This window comes from Cinclus cinclus, chromosome 9 (assembly GCF_963662255.1).
Source record: "Cinclus cinclus chromosome 9, bCinCin1.1, whole genome shotgun sequence".
Lineage (NCBI taxonomy): Eukaryota > Metazoa > Chordata > Aves > Passeriformes > Cinclidae > Cinclus > Cinclus cinclus.
In genome coordinates, this window is record NC_085054.1 from 5203971 (window position 1) to 5225917 (window position 21947).

Consider the following 21947-nt stretch of genomic DNA (forward strand, 5'->3'; position numbering starts at 1 on the left):
TTTATGATATTGCAATCTGGCCCCTGTATTTACATGGAGATGCCCCTCCCACTGCTCCTAGTAGCAAGGGTTCATGTGTTCTTCCCCACTCTGAGTTCAAATTATTAACACTTGAATATAAAATTTAATGGCCTCAGTGAAAAAGCTCTGCACTTTCACATGAAATGCAATCTGCGAGCTGCATCTGTTCCTGTGGCTGGATTGGTTTTACTGCTTTTATGGTTCTAAACCTTTCTCAAATTCACTTCAGTGATAAGGAAGGTTGATACTGCCCCTTTCATCCATCAGATTCTGTTTTCCCAGTTTTCCTTGGAAGAATGTTCAGGTAGTGCTCCCCACTGAATGATCATCTAACAGAACTCTCCATGACAAATATATACGTTTATTTGACTTGCAAGACTAGGTTTTCCTGTATCTATAATGGCAGTGCTTCTGGCAGCCAGGTTTGTCCAGCAACACAAATTATAACCTCCCTCGAAAGATATCTCTTCAGGGCTGTTTTTTTTGTGCCACTAGACTGACTTCTTTTTGAGATTTTGAAAATCAGCATGGTTCTACCATGCTGAACATGGAGATACACTCTGCTGTCTGTTCAGACTGTTGCAACAAAAAGAGATTTTTCTAATCTGCTAAGTGCTGGAAAAATTTCAGAGCTAGGTTTTACAAATCATCTGTGTAATGAAAATGAATTTGTATTTTTTGTGGCTTCAGCAGTAGAGACACATGTCTGAGAGTGAGAATAAGTTCTAGTTAGTTCATACACTTGACCTGAGTAAATCCATTGAAGAATTTTTGCATGCTGGATGAACCAATGTAATAGAAGGAAACACTCAGCATTTGGCATACTATTACAAACATGTCTAAATATCTCTAGTCCCATTACATCTGAGATCAGCAGAACTAAACTGTGAATACAAGGACTTCATATATTTTAAATCTCATTGGCAGATGCCTTGCTGTTGAGGAGAACTTGATTGCAGTAAGTTCCTTTACATAAAAGTTGCCAAAAGTAACTCAGAATTTAGATGCTTAATCAAAATGTGAAGATTTGTCTCTAACTTGTTTTTACTCAGGAATATAAGTTAATGAAGTGATCTGTTGAAAAAAATACTAAGAATATTCAGATTCCTTTGTCTCTCTGTCCCTCTATCAAATATATGCTTATAATATTAAACATTATTATTTACAGGGAGACAAGGAAGCTGCTTTAGGTCTTCAATTTTCCCCACTTTGTGACCGCAAGTCCACTTTGGTAGCTCAGTCTCAAATAGGTAATAACAAACTGTGTTTTTCTTTTTTTTTTTTGTCTGTGTGGGAGCATGTAAATTCACAAGGACATTTCATTTACCCACTTTGAATTTTAAATGTTCAAAATTCCATCATTGGTAAGGTATTTCTTTGCACCTATCTGTTCACCAAATTCATGTGCTTTTAGAGTGGAATGGTGCTGGTCTCAAAAGAACATGATGTAATTTCACCATATGTGAAGGAGGGTTAGTAGAGGGATTAACCAAGGTACTGGACATGAGCCCAGCTTCTAGTGTACACACTTTAGAGCCTAGCAGATCATGTCCTCAAATGGCTTATCTCTTGCTCAAGCACTCACAGGTCTGTCTCTATTATAATCTGAACGTCCCAGTTTGTGGATGCATCTAAAGCTAATTGATAAATCAGCTCTCTGGACTGCAAGTAAACCTGTCAGTGTCTCAGGGTCAAACTACAGAGGGTCAAACCTCCCTGGGTTGACAAGGACCACTGCATTCTGTCACCTTACGTATCCTTTATTCCATTTCACTGGGATTTTGAAGCCAATATGCTTGAGCATCATATCTACTGCAGGAGAGAAGCTGGGTCCTACTCTGAATCCCTGTTGCTCCCCTTCACGCTCTGTTGCATGGTTAGATCATGAAGACATCTGGAAATCCACTGCTAGCTCATGTTTTAACATATTTTTTTCTGTTAAGTGCTCAGTCGAGAATAATGCTTCATTCTCTCACTGTGTCATTCTATACTGTGATGAGCACTTTAGAATGTAAAAGACATTGTTCAGAGCTGACATCTCAGAACTGTGGGATGAATGCTGTCTCCTAAGGATATTACTTGTTCTCTTCACTGATTTGACAGAATCCTCCTACACACTGTGAAATAACACTTTACCTCCACAGAATAATAAACAGCAATTTGAAATATTAACTCCTTGGCAAGAAGCTCCTAATGGTAAAAGAGACAGCATGACTTGTAGCACTCTGGCTCAACAGTAGCTTCCCTTCTATTCAATAATTAATACTCATTTAAAATAGTAGGTGTGTTCTGCAGTGCATAAAATTTACAAGAAAAAAAGAATGAAAAGCTGTAATTGTTATTATCTACTTATACCTATGCAGCTTCAGGTGTTTTTTGTTTCAATTGTGTTTTTTTTCTTCAAGATTATACTGGCGATATTTAGTATATTGAATTGGGACTACAGTTAGAAAATCAGCCCAATAGCAAGTATTAATTTTTATACATTTGAGACCTGTGGAAATGTAAAACCTGTTTTTCTCTCTTTTTCTTCTTTAGGTTTTATTGATTTCATAGTAGAACCAACATTTTCTCTTCTTACTGATTCAATGGAGAAAATTGTTATGCCTCTTATAGAGGAAGCGACAAAATCTGAAAGTCCTGCATTTGGGACCCTCAGGTATGAATACACTGCTTTGTTCTTGGACTAACGTAAGCTCACATAATAATCATGATACTGTGATTCTCAGAGTTACCTCGGCTGTTTGAAGTTGGGGAGGAAACAAACAGCTGTGCAGTGTTGCCACCCTGTGGGGCTGCTTTGTATTTGCAAATGTGCTATTTCACCCCATTGACTGAACAGTTGTGCATACAAAAAGGCAAAACCCCAGTAATGAGCAGAATGAACGCATACAAACCATGAAATTTATTTCTACGGTTTTTTTTTTTAAATATGATCTTTGCAATAGGTTATTTAAATTCCTGTACCTGTAAGGCAAAGTAGCAAGGGCAGTGTAATCTGAGTGACTCCTTGCTGAAAGCATTGTTGAATAATCAGATACTGCCTTTGCAAATACTGCCTCTGTTATAATATTTTTATTTCATTTTAAAACTGCAATTTGAGATTTCACTGAGATTACTAAATGATAACTCTGAAAGGCAATTTTTCATTTGCTGGACATTAGTAAGATTTCAGTAACAAATGGGTGAATCTAGCTCTTTCCTTTATTTTGCTTACTAGAAGCAAGTAGAAATTACTAGAAGTAGGTATTTATGAAGCTGTTCTTAGTGTTTTGGGGAACAGGGCTAAACTAAGGTACTACTGATAACAAATTTGTTTACATACTCCTTCACAAATGAGTGATTAACACCTGAAAATGATTAGTTTTAGGCTTCATTTTTGGTTGATGTTCATGACTGAATGGCAAATGAAAAAAGACTTATGATCCAGCAAGACTTCCTCACGTGAGATGGAGGATAAAGGGATTTTTCTCTTTGTGTGGAATCAAGTGCCACACCTATGAGGAGAGTGGAGAGCCTATAGCATGATACAGAAAAATCTGAGCCACAGAATTGCACACACCCTACTGCATGGACACCATGAGATGGTGCCTGGAAAACATTAGAATTATGGCCTATTCTTTCCATTGTATCCCATCCATCTCTGGAGCACATGGAAAATTCAGTTAATTCTTCTGATGAAGTTCTTCTTGGTATGTTCACTGCAATTATTTTCTGATTAATGGAAACCTATTTGTATGCATATTAACATCTGTCTGTGGTACCAATGAGATAAACCATGCAGCAAAGTTGAGCAAACAAAACCTATTAAGACTTGAGTACCTGCACAAGGTTGGAAATAGGTCTTACTTTTTAATTCTGAGAAAAAAAAGACCATTCATTCTTTTTTTTCCCCACCATATGCACATACTGATAATTTCACTTCTACTTACCTGTAGATGTAAAGTAGCTGCAGTCTCTATTTAGTGGATTTTAAAGCCACTTAAATCCTGCTTTGACTATACTTGGAGCTTTGTAGCTTGAAGAGAATTTTCAAGCTCAAGAATTTTCAGCTCAAGCAAAACTTACCTGTCATATACATCGTCTTCCTTTTTTTTTATGGGTCAAAAAAAAAGAAAAAGACCAGATGTCTTTCCTGTGAGACCCAAAGATACCATTCACTGTTCAAAAACACAGCTAAGAAGCTGCTCCAAAATGGCTGCGTAAACATTCTTTTAAGAATTGGATTACAAGTAATGTATTTTCAGCTGTCATTTTTTTTTTTCAAGAATTCCGTGGAAAATGGTCAGCAAGACATCTTGTATCTTAGGCACACTCTGGTAAAAACTATTTTTTCAAGTTAGTTCCTAAGCAATTTGATTGACATGAACTGTTTGTGTGTTACTAAAAATGCTTGACTGTGTTTATAATTTGGGGTTCTTTTCCCTTGTCCAGCCAAAACAGTTTGGGAGCAGTAAGCAATGCTGAAGCACAAAGACGACCTGGGTTTAAAAGTACAGGTGATGGAGGGACTCACACAGAAAATTCTCTAGCAACTGTAGACCTAAGGGGCTTCAAGGACAACCTGATGAAGATCATTCAGACAAACAAAGAAAGATGGAAAGAATTAGCAGCAGAAGGTACGATATGTTAAGGTGGAATATTTTTATAAGTTACTCCCTAAGATCTCAGCTACTTCCATTTTTGAATTTCTATCAACCTGTAAAAATGCTCAGTTGTCTTGCATTCATGTATTTTTTTTTCTTAGTGTTTGTTTTAGATACTTGTGTTTTGGTCTCCCAGGAGGTCTAAGGAGGTGTAGGTGGTTAGGGAATGAGAGTAAATCATATAGCCTATGCTACAGGGCTCTGTGCTGCACAGCAAATCTTTAGAGGTCTGGTTTAGAAATGTGCATCCTTGCACTTTTAAATGTAAGTGATACTGACATCTGCCTTAAATGCCAAAATCAACAATTCAAAGTGGTGTGTGCCGCCACATTTCTTCAGAAAGGTGGAAGTTGTACTTTGCTATTAGAAATGCTATTTGTTCCCCACTGTATGGAACAAAATTCAGGATTGCAGGCTTCTTGGGACTATGCTGAAGGCAATTATTTAAATGACCCAGTGGATCTAAAGATTTGGGCAATCACTGCATGCATTAGGCCCAAGCAAGCCAAAAGTGACTCTTCATTTGCCAGTAGATAGTTAATAAAGCCCAACCTGCACCAAGCATCTCAGTTCATAAGCCATACCTGAAAATTATCTGAAATTGCAGTTATCTGAGTGAAATATTTTTCAGTAACCTGAGTGATAACTGTTGAAAAGAGTTTATAGCTTTGATCCAGGTTAAGTGAATGCCATTTGGGAATATTTTGTCCACAGTCTGTGTTATTTCCTAGTAAGTACCTGGAATATTTCAGCACAGCATCTCACTGCTGACAGTGGTCTTGCTGTACAATACCTGACACTGACAGCTGTGAATGACATCCTGGAACCCAGTACCAGCTTTGTTTTTCATCCCATCATCCAAATCAACATATTTTTTTTCCAAAGAGGTGTCAGACAAGACAGAAAAACAGCGCTGAACAGTGATAAAATCTAACTTAGTGCTAAATTGCAAATGAATATTCTCATTAGGTGGATATTAAGAATAAGCTTCCATACATCTTTTGTGACAGAGGTTTGAAAGAGTCAGGTAGAAGGGGCATCTGAGGAGAAGATTCCATCAATATTGTCCCTTCTTCATGAGAAGCTTTGTATAACCAATTGCTTCCTTTGATGTTGCCCAACTAATAATGGCGGGTCAAAAGGAACAAACTGCTAATTTGCAGTGGTCAGTAATAATAGACCACCACCAGAGTGCCCAAGGCCACTTAGCTACAGTGTGCAGAAATCAAGCAGCCCTGAGCTGGGGATATGAAAGGTTCCTTCAGTGTGGCATAATGGAGAACTCGTTATCTGGAACTTTGCCATTTCCAGTTACACAGAACTAACCGGTTTGATTCAGGTGCATCAATTTTTTGGTATGTTGGTCTGGAGGTGGACAGTGCTGCAAAGGGCACTGTTTCCTCTTCATTCCCAGTGTTTTGATGTGTTCTATAAATTACTGATTTTACTGGACTGTTGACAGGCATTGAAAACACAAAGCAACTTGCAGCAAGAGATTTAAAAATTATTCTGGGTAAGGTTGCAGTCAATAACAATGTGAGGGCCCAGAAAAATCCAGGAAGCTCTGGGCATGCTTTGTACTCTGACAAACAGAGATGTAAATGTTCAAGGCCCCATGGATTTTGTTGAAACTGTGGTTGTTCTAACCTCCATTTCTTACATCAGCTTGAGTAATGAAGCATGTCTAAGTACTTCCTGAACAGAATTATGGAATTGCAGTAAAACATACATTAGGGAGGCTAATGGGTAAATGAAAATAGCTGGTGTTGGGGCCAGAGCCTGATGAACAATATTGTCTCTCTGTGATTGTGGCTGAATCTGTTTTTTGAACCACTCTGAGGAAAAGATTTCTATAAATCTGCTGCCACAAAGAGGCTACTTGCAGCTACATCTGCAATTGACTGGAGTGTGGCATAGAGACCTTCAGGGTGCCTGATTAGCCTATAGAGGAAACCTTGTGAAAAATGCAAATACTTTTAAGTACACGTTTATATATCGTTAGTAAACAGATATTAAGTTGTTTTTTGGTTTTTTTTTTTTTTAGTTAACAGCTGTGGGATGGATTATATAGGTTTTGTAGAAGTTATATTTTCTATTCATCCCTAGTCTGTACGTGGGCCCTAAGGACTGCTGTAAAAGAGATTTTTATTAAGTAACAATAGCCTTCTATAAAGCACTTTCTAAAGTAGCATGTAATCCTTATCCTTTAATGGAAAAAGGGAGTCTTCTTCAACTGGTCCAGTGTATCTGCTCAGAAGCTGTACCCTGCAAAGGCTGAAAATCCTCAATCAGGCTGTGCAAATTTAACATCTAGTAAAGAATAAAAAATATTGCAATACACCTCCCTTCCACTTGAAATTCTTTTCAAATTATCCATGTTTGGCTAAGCTTTTAAGTGAATAACCTGAGCCCTTGACCTTCAGATAATTAGTCCCATCCTGTCTAGATCTTGTGCTATCTTCTCTGACTCCATCCATGCTTGATGAAAAATCTTTAGGCTGCTTTGGGTACATGTATGAAATTGTGTTTTATTCATATGTTAGTAGGAGCATGTACTGAGAGAAGAGATGTCAGAGATAGATCACTGCCAGGTGAAAGAAGTGCCATCATTGTTCCCAGCTAGACAATTTATGACAAGTCACAAATTGCTGAATGCACGGAGGAGGTCACAGGCATGAGCACCGTGCTGTGGTAGTAAACAGGCTGGCTCTCAGTGTAGATCTTCAGACACCCTTCCTGAGCTATGACAACCAGAGCTGGTGCTGTTAAAGGAGCCATCTGCATTCCTGTCAATGGGCTCTGCAGACACCAGATAATCGTTCCCAGTTCAGTTCACAGGCTCAGGAGAAGTTGTCTCCATAAAATGCAGTACTACAGATGCACAAGGAATACAGAAAGGAAACTAGCAACATTCCATATCGTTTCCTGAGGATGACCTGAATTCATGCCAGCTTCTCAGGACAAGGTTACGCATGTAGCACTGGTGGGAGGCAGTTCAGCTGGAGCAAAGGCTCCCTTAGCAGGAGCCAGAGATGGTCTGACTCCTGTGCCAGGCAGTCCAGGGGAGAGGACTAATGCTCATTGACAGTGTTGATGACAGGGAAGCTCTCTCAGACATGCTGGTGCTAAACCTCCCTGAAAAGAGTTGCTGTTGAGACTTGATTCAGAGCAAGCAGCTTGTGCAAGGAGCAGCCTGCTCTGTTTTTGGAAAAGCCAAAGTTAGTAAGGAAAGCGTTTATCCACCTAGGCAGCTGTTTGAAAGCCTCCTTAACAGAAGGCTCAGTAAATAGGATGGCTCCACTTCGCTAAAAAAAGGCTGTGTCTTGTGTAATTGATGCAGTGGAGCTCAGTGCTCCATAGCCTAAGGGTCTTCAACCTTTCACCACTGGAGAATTAGAGGAATGTTTCTCAGGCCTTTCAGGGAATGCTGTTAACAGGGAATTACCATAATGATCAAACATCTGGGATTCTAATTTGAAAGCCTTGATGTTTAATTAATATTCCATGCCCCAATCACCAGATAATTTGTCTCTGTTCAAAACAACACAGTGATAAAGATACTATCCCATCTTGTGCTTTTTTCAACATGTAATTTGATGGCTGCTGCTGTTTGCAATTACTGTATTGTAGCAAGTGGACAGTAAATGTGCTCAGATGTATCTGAGAGGTTCTTTCATTAGAGAATATGTGTTCTAAGTGGATTTTAAGGTCTAAAAGTTATTGACTTACTGAGAAAGCTGTAAGAAATAAAAAGTTTTTTGGGAACGATTTAACTATCATGTACGATCCTTCAGGGTGCACTTCTTAGAACATAATTGTAACACGATTATTTAATATTTTAAAAATATTATGTTTATTCCTTTATTCATACTTAGTTTGTTGTATAAAAGTTCTCCAAAGATTTACTAATAAAGTTGGTCTGTGCTTGGCAAGCTCAGGTACTCCTGCCAGAATGTAAGTTTATGAACTAGGAATCGTGCTTGCTGCTTTGCATGCTTTAATCTGTTCAGTAGATATCATGGTAAATAAAGTTGCAGAGATAAAAAGATAACATTATTTTATGTTTATAATGAACAGAAAGAGGCACAGGCAGCTCAGGACACTCACCAGAGGTCATATAACAACACAAGGGTATGCAGAACAACATACCAAAAGCCCAGCTGCCCATCAAATGGGCCCATCTTCAGGATCATGCAACAGCAGTTGTAGAACAAGCCTATTGTTTTCATCTTGCTTATGTAAGTCTTCTAAAGAATTGAGTGTGACAGGACCTGACCCAAGTTTGCATTATTTATCTGTATGGAAAGACATCAGTGGCAAATCTTGTCCTCAACACTTTTGGCAGTGTACTGTGCTGCGTATGCCTGGGATGACTGACCTCAACAGGGTGGGATAAAAAATGCGTGAGGCTGGACAAGTATCTCACACTGGCCTCTGCTTAATTTGGGTGGTAAAAATGTGACAAAATAACAACTATTGCATCTTTGGAGTAGAGATCAGATTTTTTTTCCCCCCATGGGCAGCAATTTTGAATAACAAATGTCTCTTCTGAAGGACCTGTGCATGGTACCTTCAGGCTCCCCTCGGGCACTTTCAGTTCTGCACACTTCCAGTCACAATAACCACAGGGTTCAGTTCCATTTTGTCTGAAAGATTTTCTCTGCAGACTTAGTAACAGGAAGAGAGTAGCAGCTGCTGAAATGTGAAAACGTGAGAGTGATGATCTGATAGCATGTTAATGTGACTTAGCAGCCGCTAGCAAGGGCGGGCTGTGGGAGGATGTGTGTGACAGTCACAGGAACTGACTGGCAGTTTGGCACATGAGATCTAACCTAATGGACAGTTTTAATCTGCTGGAAAATAATCAATTCAGGAGGCTAAAGGACTCCTATCTAGTGCCAGTGATTTTAATTGCAGTGCTAAAATGCTTAGATCATAAGCACTTTTTGAGCTAATTCAGAAAAGTGTGAAGTGGGAAAAGGAGAATTTTTCAGCATGGTCTGAGTAAGTGCAAGGAGTGGGTTGAGCTAAGAGTATGAAGAAATGTTTGGTATTGGCAATACTTGGTAAATCACAGACTAAGGAATGGTAGCTGATCTGATAATGGAACCTGTTTTATACCTGCCTGGAGCACACATCAGAGAGCTGGCCCATCTCTGCACATGACACTCTACATCACTTAAAGCACCTTTTTCCTCTAGCAGGCTCATAGCAGCATGCCCCTTCCATTCCTCTGTCCCAAAAGTTCCAGCATTCAAGTCCCTGTACTTACAGCTAAACAGAAAAAGAGAAGTAAAGGGTGGAGGTAGCAACCCTAGGAAACCATAAACTCACAAATTACTTTTAACCAAATCCTTTAGTGCAAAGTTTTGATTTAATTAACTAATTTAGTCTCTGTTACTTATAGGACATAATGCTGTAACATTAAAGTGCCACTGGATTACATGTTTTGCAGTGGTTTGATATACTCCTATAACTGTGATGAAATTTGCATGAGGAGTTGAAAGTGGAAGGAATCAGTATCTAAATAACTCTGTGAGTTACTGCAGTATTTTCTTGGGTTTGAAAATGACAGGTTGGTTGGGGAGAATCATGGTTGTTTGGGAACTTTCGGACATGTCTTAAACTTACTTGGTAGCTCCAGAGGCACCAGGATCAGTCCTCTCCTTCTCTGCAAAATTTTGATGCTCTGTCCTGGTCTTTTAATTTTCTCTTTAAAATGGCTGATGTGAGAACCTGTCTTCTAGAATGTTACATTTCCTTCCCATGTTGTCCTGGTTTCAGTATTTTGTCACTGCTTTCTGGAATTTTGTTTTACAGTAAAAAAAAAGGCAGACAAACCTAGAAATCGAAGTTTGTTCTAATGTACATAGAGATTCCATAACATCCAGCAGCATTCTTCATTACAGAGTCCACAAGTAATTTAATTCTTAGTGAAGATTAACAGCTTTCCTCTCTAATTCAGTAGTTTTCTAATTGCTAAAACGTTCGTGTCATCATGCCATTTTGTAAGGGTAAGGAATTGTAGCTTATATTCAACACAGCAAATGAAAATAGCAGTGTGATTGAGCAGATATTTGTTTTCCTGGGGTTTACAGTCACTGCCATTAGCTGGTTTGAGATGCCCTGCTTGCACATGGCTTTTGTGTTTTTCCTCTCCATTCCTGTTAAATCAAGACACGCTCTAGTGATGCAGTTGCTCCAAACAGGAAGGTAATTTATAAGCCATGTACTGTACAGGTCATAGCAGTTGAATGCTCTTTTGTGTACTACAGAAAGGTGAGGAAAAGGAAGTTGATGGACGTAAAGAGAAGAGAAAGTTCCAGAATGTCGCAGAGTAACAAAGAGCCTGGTGGAAAGAAGTGTTGTAGTTGATAATACAGAACCTCCAGGGCCTCTGTGGGACACCACAAAGTCCTACAGCTGGGGGCTGGAGATTGACTCTTGTGACAGTTTTAGTGTTTCATGGACATTGTAGTCTTTCATTGGACTGATTGGGATTCAGTGCTCCCTTTCAGTCCAGCAAACGACAACAACAGCAACGAAAAAAAGAACTTAAAGGAATCAATTACATTTTCTGACACCTGTTAAGTGAAAAAACAAAAAGCCCTAGTGACTTAATGAAGAGCATAACCTAATTAAAACAAGAGAGGAAAGAAGTTGCCTTCACTAGTTATCACATTTTCTTCAAATACCAGAATTTTTCAGCTATTCTGAAATTTGGCTACTGCCTCACGAGTCCTGCCAGTTTTCCAAACAAAATGTTGTATTACAGTTATTTTGCCAATAGTCCAGCCTGAACACAAGGGCAGAAAGACACCACTTCTATCATGTTTATGTGTCAAATGCCATTGTTCCTTCTCATAAAGGACCGTGCTTTAAGGCAGGATTTCAGAAATGGCACAAAAATGCAGAACAGAGGGATAAACTCAAGTCACCCCTAGCAGAGCAATTAGGAGAAGCCATTTATTTTATAGAGGAATTCATATAAATTTTGCTGAATAACGCTTGGATTCTTGTGAGGAAAACAAACCCAACAGCTGAAAAATACAGAAACAGGCCTGGCTGCTGGCACTTTTGCCAAGTTAAAGCAGAGAGAGAAAAAACAGTAGTGACAACAGCACATACTCTGAGTTGACTGCAGGGCACAATGCATTCCTGCCTTTATTGGAATGGCTGTGACAATCCCTGAGCTCTTCTGGGCCTAACTGGCACACCCCAAAAGCCAAAAAAAGTTTTCTGAGGGCCAAGATGAATGGTTGTTTAATCTTTTATACCTTATCAATCTATTTATTCTTATTGAATATTGAGACTGTTGCAAGTGCCGGATTCCCTGGTTCATTTAACCTACTCCATTTCCATCTCTGGCTGGCCATGGTAATGTGCCCATAGGAAGGGGGGATCTTGCTCTTCCCAGAAGCCCAGTGCAGGGTGAGGGGCAGCAGCCTGGCCCACTGCCCTCAGAGGGTCTCAGCATTTTGCACCTGGCTGGAGGCAGAGACTGCCACAGTATTTATTGCAATTCTTCCTGCACAGCAGTGGGGGTCAGACATCATGCCAGCTCCATTTCTCTTACACTAGTAGGATTAATTTAGCAGTACCCTGCTTGAATTCTGGTTATTTGGTCACTGTCCCAGTCTCAGCCCCTTTTAGACTGCTAGATAATTCTGTTGGACAGCAGAAATCACAGAGAATTCCAGGTATTATATGCAATATTAAGGTCCTACGTATATGGACCACAATTATTAGCTGTTGTACAAAGCAGACATCTATATTCTTCCAGCACATTCAGCATATCCCGAGTGGCTGACACACAAAAAGAACCCAGTACTTTTCATCTTTCTAGAAGTGGATTAAAGCTGAGTGGAGCAAAGCAAGTCAGAACATAGAGTCAGGTGTCCAGCAGGTGAGAGACTTAATACTACGAAAACAGAGGGGGGTCTAATTACCCTTGTGACATCATCACAGAGGATTTTGTACTTGAGGCTGCTCAGCCTCGGTCACTCCCAGCAGCCACTCTTGGTGGTGGTCCTGTAGGCTCACACCAGGTAGAATGCAAAAGGCACAACTTTTATCTGGTGTATTACCAGGTGTGTCTTGGTGCAGAGACACTTCATTTCAAAGCTCTATCCACCAGTTAGTCCCGAGTTAGAGTTTGGCTCTGGTTTAGGTGTCCTTAAACAGACAAAGAGATCATCCCAAGGGCAGTCATAGAAATTAGAGACCATCGTGACATAAGTCAACAATAAGCCATCAGAGTTGTTATGATTAAACTCTTAATCTTCATTTGACAGTTTAAGTTTGCTAAGGAGTGAATGAGAACAATTTTAAGTTTCCAGCTTTATGAACAAAAATTTATAGTGGATTTTGCATGTATGAATATTCTGAGATTTCTAATACGGGAATAAAATGGTCAGCCATCCACTTACACCAAGATACATCTGAATTCTGGCTAGAAAAGTCCTAAAACAACATTCAGGGAGAAAAATACTCTTTTCTTATTAGCTTTTTGGTTAAAAAAATCTCTCACCAACCTGAGGTACATTAATATTGCAATCTTACGTGTGCTTTTAAATCAGCCCTGCTTTTTTTAATTTACTGATGCATCTGAACATGTGAAATATTTTATCTTTTAATTTCCTTGGGGTTTTTTTCATTAAGCTAAGGAAAAATGCTGTAGTTGTGCCATTTGGAGGTGAATATGGCACGTAAATCTCTTTCTTAGGAGAAAAGCTTTATGTAGGTAGATTATATCATGAATGACAGATGCTTTAAATAATGTCCCTAGATTGAACATAACTTGCATCAAATTCCATATACATATTTCTCAATGGCTTTAGTCCAACCTCTTCTTTGGAAGAGCTACATTGAAGTCTAGAAAAAGACTACCTGTCCAAGTTTCAGAAGATATGGAATCCAAACCAAGCATGACTCTAAAGTTTTGGGAAAAAATGGTTTAACAGTGTAGAAACTGTTCAAATTTTAAAGTTCTTGATTTTAAAAGAAAGTATATTAGAAAGTATAAACGACAAAAAAGGAAATTAACCATTCCATGCTTCTGCACTTCAATTCAGGTTTGAAGGTGTTCCCTTCCATCCTATTTCATAAACCAAATTGTACTTCAGGGAAAACATTTCTCTGGATTTAGAAAAGCGAGGTGGTACCAAATGCTGGCAGCAATAAAAATGAGCTCACAGTCTGGGTTACCTTTCATTTGTCATGTACAATCACTTGTGGCCTGGATTTGCATTGGTCATTCACAATAAGAGTTTCAGGGGACTGCCAGCTGAACTCAATAAAGATCTCAGTGCTTGGTTAATAATTTCTAACATCCAAATTTGAAATTTTATGCAATATCATGCAACTTTTTTATAGCCATGTTCAAACTGCAATGTTTTAACTTTTTTAATTGACAGTAATTGGTATCTTCTATGCTAGTGTACAGACTCTAAATTCTAAATTTAGGAAGTACAAATTATAATAGCAAAACACCTAGGCCCTCCATGAAGATGGTACATCTATTTTTTGTTGTTCTCTTCACCTGCCATCGCAAGTTTTCCATTCTCTGTTTCTTTTTCATCTAGTTACTCCTGAGCCACCTCTCTGTGCTGTTCTGTTCTGTCTCTTTTAACTTTGTGCCATTCCATTTGTACTGTTCTCCAGGTCTCTGCAATAGAGGAAGCAGTAGAGCCTTGCACAAACATTATTTCTTCCTGTTGCTGCTGTCCCCTGAAGCACAGGGGACATATCTGTTCCTTCCCATTCGATTTGTGCCATTAGCCAAAATGGCAGCAGTACTGCACAGCATATGCATAACCCTTATGGCTTGTTCCAGATTGTTCCAAACTTGATGGTTTGGACTTCTCCAGGTTAATAGGCCAATTTCCTTCAGGGCTTCCCCTCAATTCTGATGCCTGCCCCATCCCCAGCAAGGTGTTCCCCTCCATGCCCTCTGTCTCTTGCAGAACTGATGAGCTCTGCTCTTCCTAGTCCTGTGTTGGCAAACACCACTGCAGAGGGATGTGCCTTCTACAGCAAGGGGTCCTCCTGCTCCAATCCTTCAGGCTACTGCTGTCTGATGATGCTCCTTGCTCTGTGTTATGGCCAAATAGAGGTACATATAAGGCATCAGACCAGAAAGAGGACTGCTATGGTTCAGCTGCAGTCGTGCAATCAGGAGCAGAGTCTGACCCATATTAAACACAGTGGGCATGGCCTCGTGCAGAAACTGATGTTCACAGTGTTCCTCTATGCAGCTCTATCTGTCACTGCTCTGAAATCAAAAAAACTGTGGCATATCCTTCTTATCTAATTCACCTATTTTGTTCCCTCTTTGTAGAAGAACTTGTGAAAAATGTTGGTGAACAGGAAAAAGACCAAAGCAGAAATTCCAGAGATGCACAGTTACAGGAAGAGGCAACAAGGACACAAAATGAGAGTAGTCAGGGAAGTGATGGTACAACCTGTCCTCCCAGATCCATCGTCCTACAAGTAGTATCTTTCGACACTCCTCTGAGTGATGAATCCAGCTCAGAAAAATGCACTAACTGTGATCTGAACCAGAAAGATCTCAGCGATGCCCAGCAAGAGACACAGAATGCAGACCCACTGAATGGTAATGCTTCATCACAGAGCACCAGCCAGTCTAATGAAGCTGTCCAGGGTGAAGCTGCAGCAGTGTCTGGGATCTCCCTGTGAAACATCATCAGCAATGTAAAACACTGAAATCAGGTGTTGTACAAACCACCAGCATAGGACAGTTTCTTCAGACCCGTGCAAAAGTGGTAGTATCCTAAAACTTCAACTAGAAGCATATAAACAAATATAAACTTCTCAATATCAGCTATTTGGGATCTACTACAAAATTATTTAGAGAATATATTTTAGTTAAATTTGAGGAATGGTTTTAGAATAATTTAAAGATATATATTTGCAATTAAATAGCCATTTGTTACTAGAGAATAAGGTGAACTTTCAAAACGGAACTATCAAACATTGTCTTTTTGAATAAGTAATTACACTATTAATATTTGTTCCCCTTAGTTTGGGGCACCTAATATGATTGTTATTTTGTAAACCACATCCTTTGTACCATAGTGTGAATCTAAGATGGAATCTAGATGGAATTTGCCAACTGTAGTAGTCATGGGACTGTGCCATTCTCTTAATCAGGAAGATCAGTCTCTTGACTGTAGCTGCTAGAAGACTGGAAAAGCCAGAAAAAATCACTAAAACATCAGAATATGTTTTTAGAGTATAAGTATTTAATGACAAGATAACCATGTCTAGTTTCTTGAGATTGCTACCCAGTCTCAAGGGTAGCATGACCAAACAATGAGGGATAGATGTTATCAAAAGGAAGAGGAAGACACTGTGCATCTTCGTTTTATTTTCTGAGTTTGCTTATAGTTAGAGTAAGCTTTGAGGTATTAGGGTAATAAGAATAATCAAGAGGATAATGACACTTCTTTTCCTCACTTTTACTTAAAATGCGAAACTCATTAATGCTTTAATGACAGCAAGCCTTGCAATATTGTGCCAGAAGTATGGCATTGTCTGAGCAGCAGCATTGAAGTGCTTATAATGCTTAGCTTAGATGTGAGTATATGACTTGGCATATTTCTCAAAAATCCTTTTTATGGAGAACTCCTACTTACTCTACATTTCCACATTCCACGGCTCCATGCTTTTTTTTTGTTGACAGGTTTTTTTCCCATCAGAAATAACAGATGGTTAATTTAGGGCCCTAAATCAAAATATTTACACTAAAATTATTTTCACAGCATTTGAAGTTGTCTAATAACTGACATTTTATCTTTTAACATGTATTTTTTACACTGGGTTTGTATTAATGCTCAACTTAAAATTTAAGTGCTTTAGAGAAGTTCCCCATCTCTTGGATAAGGAATGCAAGTAGGAAAATATGCATATTTTCTCTTTCAGAGTTGGCAGAATGCAGCTGTGGTGTAGCTGCACTTGTGGGTCTTTAGATGGCTGACCAACAAAAATTATGTTTGAGAGATCAGACACAACTCAGCATGCAGTTAGTTCACTCTGTTGCCTTGTCTATCTTCATATTCCACCTTTCCAGTGAGAACACAGATTTCTTATCTTTAAAAATGCTAATCTCATTTGTTTTCTAAGGCAGGAAATATTATAGAGAATGCATTATGCTTTGAAACTTCAAACTGTGAAAGTTATGAAATGGACAAGAAGGCATTAGGTTTTTAATAGTGTTTTTGCACCTCTGTTGATGTCCAGTGGATCCAGACAGGACTCTTTTAAACGAGGTCAGACATTTTTGATGGAATGCTGCTTCAAGCAAGCAGGAGGCAGGAGCAAACACATGATCTTACATATTTTCCCTGTTCCACAAATTAGACTTATTTCTAAGAGACACCATACATCTGTCAGGACATTATTAGCATTCTCCATGCTTCTTCCAAGAAGGAGACTTCTCTAATTCTGTAGTTGCTGTACTGAGGATGGAGGGGTAGAAGGCTAAAGGGATGTCCAGAGTGCTTGCTGACTCCCAGGGTGGAGAAGTGAGCACCTGTGGGTGCTAGGGCTGGGAGGGTGAGGTAGAAAGGAAAAAGAATAGCAATGTGGTTATTCAGGTGGAAATTTCATATGTTAGCTGTCATTGTTCTGCTTCTATAAAAAGCAGGAAATCCAGTTACGTTTTCTGTGATTCAGCTATAACAGTTGGGCAACACAGGAAGATGATGTGTGTGCATTCTTGGGAACTGCCAATGAATGTTTGAATGTGCTATGATGAGGGGGTTCCACATTTAAAAAAAATAAAAGGGGCTGTTTTCTGCTCTTTGTAACACATCTCTTTCTAGGTATCGCTTTGTAGACCATCACATTTTAGCCCTAGGTCCAGGTTGGTGCATAGGGAAGACTGGAGTGTCTCTGTTGCAACCACTGCAGTTGAGACTGGATATTGTTTTTCTCCACAATACCTTTTTTCCTCTCCATCATATCACTCTCATTTAATTGAATGGTACAAGATTAAATGAAACTATTATAAGGTGATTTTTAAAGTGATGATTTTCCTTTTCTCCTGAGCGATTTATTAATTAGAACATTAATTTTAAAAACTGCTTATGTTTAATTAACCGATTCCACATTTCAATGATTTATAAACGCTAATTGGCAAACTTAACTTCTCACTTGTAATGATAGCCACATTAATCCTTAATATCAAAACGCAAGGGAGATAATAAATCTGTGATACAACAGGTTGCCAGTAGCTTCACTGTATATGACAGCAGAGGACTGGCCAGTCCTGTGGAGTCACCAGCACATTCCACATCACCAGCAGTCAGTAAGAGAGAGCCCCTGGAGAACAAGCAGGTTAAACAGCAGCGGGCAGATCCACACCAACCACGTGCCCGTGGGATTTATGGTGCTGCAGGTGTGGAACCCTCTGTGCCCAAGCGGGGCAGGAGCAGATTGCTGTGCTGCCTGCTTCTTTAGTGCTCTGGGGTGAACCAGGACCCTGGGGCTAAGGGGAGGCATCCGTGTTCAGCCATGGGGCAAGGGTGGAGGGGAAGGTTAGATTAAAAAAGCAAATAATATGTTTATAAAAAAGATAGGGTTTATAAAGTAACAGCCATTAGCAACCACATTTTTTATCGCATAAAGAAAACCTTGATGCAAAACCAAAAAAAGCTATATAAGCCTTAGAAGTTAATGTTTAGTTTTTTGAAATTTATACCGCAATATAAGAAAGATATTAAGCTATTAGAGACTGTCCAGAGGAGAGAGGAGGCCACAGGATGGGGAGGGTCTGGAGCAGAAGCTGTGTGAGGAGCAGCTGAGGTCACTTGGTCTCTTCAGCCTGGGGAAGAGGAGACTGGGTAGACTGGAGACTGGACTGGAGACCTCACTGCAGTCACAGCATCCTTGTGAGGGGAACAGGAGGGGCAGGCACTGATCTCTGCTCTGGGGTGACAGTGACAGCACCAGAGGGAATGGCCTGAAGCTGGGGCAGGGGAGGTTTAGGTTGGATGTTAGAGAAAGGTTCTTCACCCAGAGGGTGGCTGGGTACCAGAACAGGCTCCCCAGAGCAGTGATCACAACACCAAGCCTGACAAAGTTCAAGAAGCATTTAGATAAGGCTTTCAGGCACATGATGTCATTCTTGGCAGTGGTGCTGAGCAGGGCCAGGAGCTGGACTTGATGATCCTTGTGGGTCCCTTCCAACTCAGCATACTCTGTGATTCTGTGAATTGTTTTGTTTTAAGGCTTCCACAAATTCAAATGTCAAGTATAAAATCGAAATATTTAGATAAATTGTTTTTACTTTCATACTCCTTCCCACCCCCCCCCCCTTTTTGTTGTTGTTGTTGTTGTTGTTTTTATGGATAACAGTGCTAATAAAGTTTTGCTAAATCCCTCCAAAAAGAGCCACAGGCTGAAAGATCTGTAGATATCCTTGTTCTAATTAACATTATTCCAACTTTGAGACTTTTAAAGCCTCTGAAGTATTGGTTGTTGGTATTCCACCTGCATTAAATTGATGTAAAACAAGGGGTGGTGTAGGATGCTGCTCAGGGGAATATGGCCCATCTGCTCGAGGCTGCATTACAGAGTGGGCAGCACACACTCTGCCACCACTCAGGATAGTTAAACAAGGGAGAAATCTGTAGCAATTCTTATTCCTTTGCAGTGAAGCTGTGGCAGTTTCATAGGTATTAATTTTCTTCTTTCTTCGTGCTTGTACTCTTGAGTTTTCTTTCCTCTCTTCCTATTCTCTTTTCTAAACCGTTAGCCTCTTCTTCAATTCACCATCATCTTTAAATTTTCCTTTCAGATCATGCATCCTTTGCTTTCCCTTTTACCTACTTTTACCTTTGTTTTCTGGCTTTCAAGAATATTCCCCTCTCTATTTTTATAGAGGCCATCTTTTCCACTTTTGAGACTTCTATGCTTTTTCTTTTTGACATTTTCCATTTAGCGTTCTTACTGGTGGGATCCCTCCATCAAGTGGAAAAAACTGAGAAGTTACTATATGTAGTTAGTAAATAGCACTGTGAGTTTGCCCCATTGTGCCCTGCCTACCATCTCAGTGTATGAATTCCTCAGCTGTACTCATTCAGAGCAGCTGAAGGAATAGTTTCAGCAGCAGTTTAATTCTATGATTGTCTATTTGAGATTCATGTTGTATCACTTAGTTTGAAAGCTGCTTGTGTTACTCTGTGCCATTGCTCCTATCTGATTGAATTGGGTTCTTAGAAACTGGCACTGGCATCTTTCATTATCTGGGAGAAACTTAGATTCTGATTTGAAAGCCTACTGTAAAGAGGATTTAAACAGTACTTTGCAGAGGGTGAATTGTGACTTTCAATGAGCTGGAAGAAAAAAGTGACCCAAATCCAAACCCACTTTATTAACACTCATGGAAAAGTCTTCATAGTTTTCTTTCATGCTGTGATCTACTGCTTTCATTCTATCTCTTGCCTTGTTGATAAACCATAATGATTATTTTATCCAAGCTGTTGCTTATTCTGGTGAGAAAGCAATTAAAGAACGCTGTGACTGAAACCTCATTTTAACCTTAGAATATCTTGAGGAATTAGATTTTGTCTGTCTATGGCTGTGCAGATTCTCTTGACTTGTTTAACTTCCTCATTCAGGTTCCCAATCATATTTGTTTATCTTCCAGGTGAGCCTAAACACTGTAAGAAGTCAGAAGATATTGTAAAAGCCACGGAGCAGACAGAAGCACTGGTACAGAACTAGATTTGCTCTTTCTTAAAAGCTTCTGACATTTCAGGCAGGACAGGTAATTTGGTCATTTCTTTCTTTTAATGGGAAGTGTTTTATGCCATAAAGCCTCCCTTAGTGCTGTTCTTAACCTCTTTGTTCTATCCCAGTTGTGCTTATATTACAAAAATTTGAAGTGGGGGCACAGAATGCCCTTCTTTCAATGTTACCTTAAAAAAATTCAACATAAAGAAGGGAAAACCTGTACTTGAAAATCTCTGAATCCAGACTAAATGATCATGCGATAAATCATCCTCTATTCAAGAATATGGAATATTGAAAGTAGTAGTAGCAGAAATCCCTTGTTTATGAATTTTCATTCTACTTCTGTTGCAGGAGAAAAGAACTCTAGCTGTTCCTACCTCATGATCTCAGAGGCTGTTATCCGTCAACTTGTTTTTGGATCATCCCATTTCTGTGGAGAGTGATTGAACAAAATGTTCAAAAATGTAAAATGTAAAACCCTGAGCTGGTAACTCAAGGCACTTAAAAACTCGCAAGATTTCAGTTGTTTTTGTGTTGCTATTTCCTCTTCTATTCTGCTTTCTTAAACTAGCCAAAATAATTTTTTTCAGCCAAAGTTGGACCTTGCTTTGTTGCATCACCGGTACCAGACATTTCCAGTTAGTCACGAGACATGTGGTAACAACGACATTTGTCATCTGCCTGGGATTGCTGTTACGTGTCACTGCTGCTGGTGTCCAGTGAAAATGGAAAATCAAAATGAAATGTGTTTCTGGATACTTGTTCATGCAATCATGCTGCATGCACCATAAAAGTCCTACTTGTTAGCTTCCTTAAAATATCTGGAAATCAATTTTTGTAGACTGTACAGAGAAGTTGCAAAGTTACACTGACCAGCCTGTGCAAATGAAGGTTCTTCCCCACTGCAGTGGCTGCCATATGGACAGAACTGGTGTTGAAAGTATTTGAAATAACTCTTGCAAATTAATTGAATCGCATCTGCTGTTACAGATTAAAACATTCTGAATCCTGTAATATTTTGAAAGGCATCAGCACTGGTGTCAGCCCTGCCATGAAGCTGGTACTTACTGTTTTGTAGGGTGGAAGAGACAGCAACAGAAATACATGAAAAAAGCTTCACTTCAGCAAAATGCTTTGTTACCTCTCAGACAGAATTGGAAGGTGACAGCAAGGCCTTATGTCATGTTTTATCTCAAATGCAAAGGTGACACCATGCATCCTGCAACATCCTTGCTAGAGTTTGTTCCTTTTTGAGGGGCAGCGACAACAGCAGCACACAGGGAGTTACCTCTGCAGGAAGCCTCAGAATGAGCCCTCCAGACCAAACTGTGCCCATAAAGAAACTCCATTTTCATCTCTTCTTCCCTCGAGCTGCACATGACCCCCTCCTGCTTCCTCTGGGTGTCCTACACAGCTGCAGCCAACCTCATTTCCCTCTGCTGGACCCTGCCAGGAAACTCCTAGGCTCCTGTTCAGGTTGTAGGCACTCAGGTGGCTCGGGTGGCTGCACTCCCTGCTCTC

General features: G+C 39.6%; 1 protein-coding gene across 1 annotated transcript in view; it reads left to right on the forward strand.

Moving 5' to 3' along the window:
- PDE1A (phosphodiesterase 1A) overlaps positions 1–20417 on the forward strand; it is a 146548-nt gene extending 126131 nt beyond the window's left edge. Inside the window, 5 exon segments of the mRNA XM_062498737.1 lie at positions 1190–1271; positions 2560–2680; positions 4456–4640; positions 15007–15282; positions 20341–20417. Coding sequence (XP_062354721.1) covers positions 1190–1271; positions 2560–2680; positions 4456–4640; positions 15007–15282; positions 20341–20417 — 741 coding nt within the window.
- The last annotated feature ends 1530 nt before the right edge of the window (positions 20418–21947 follow it).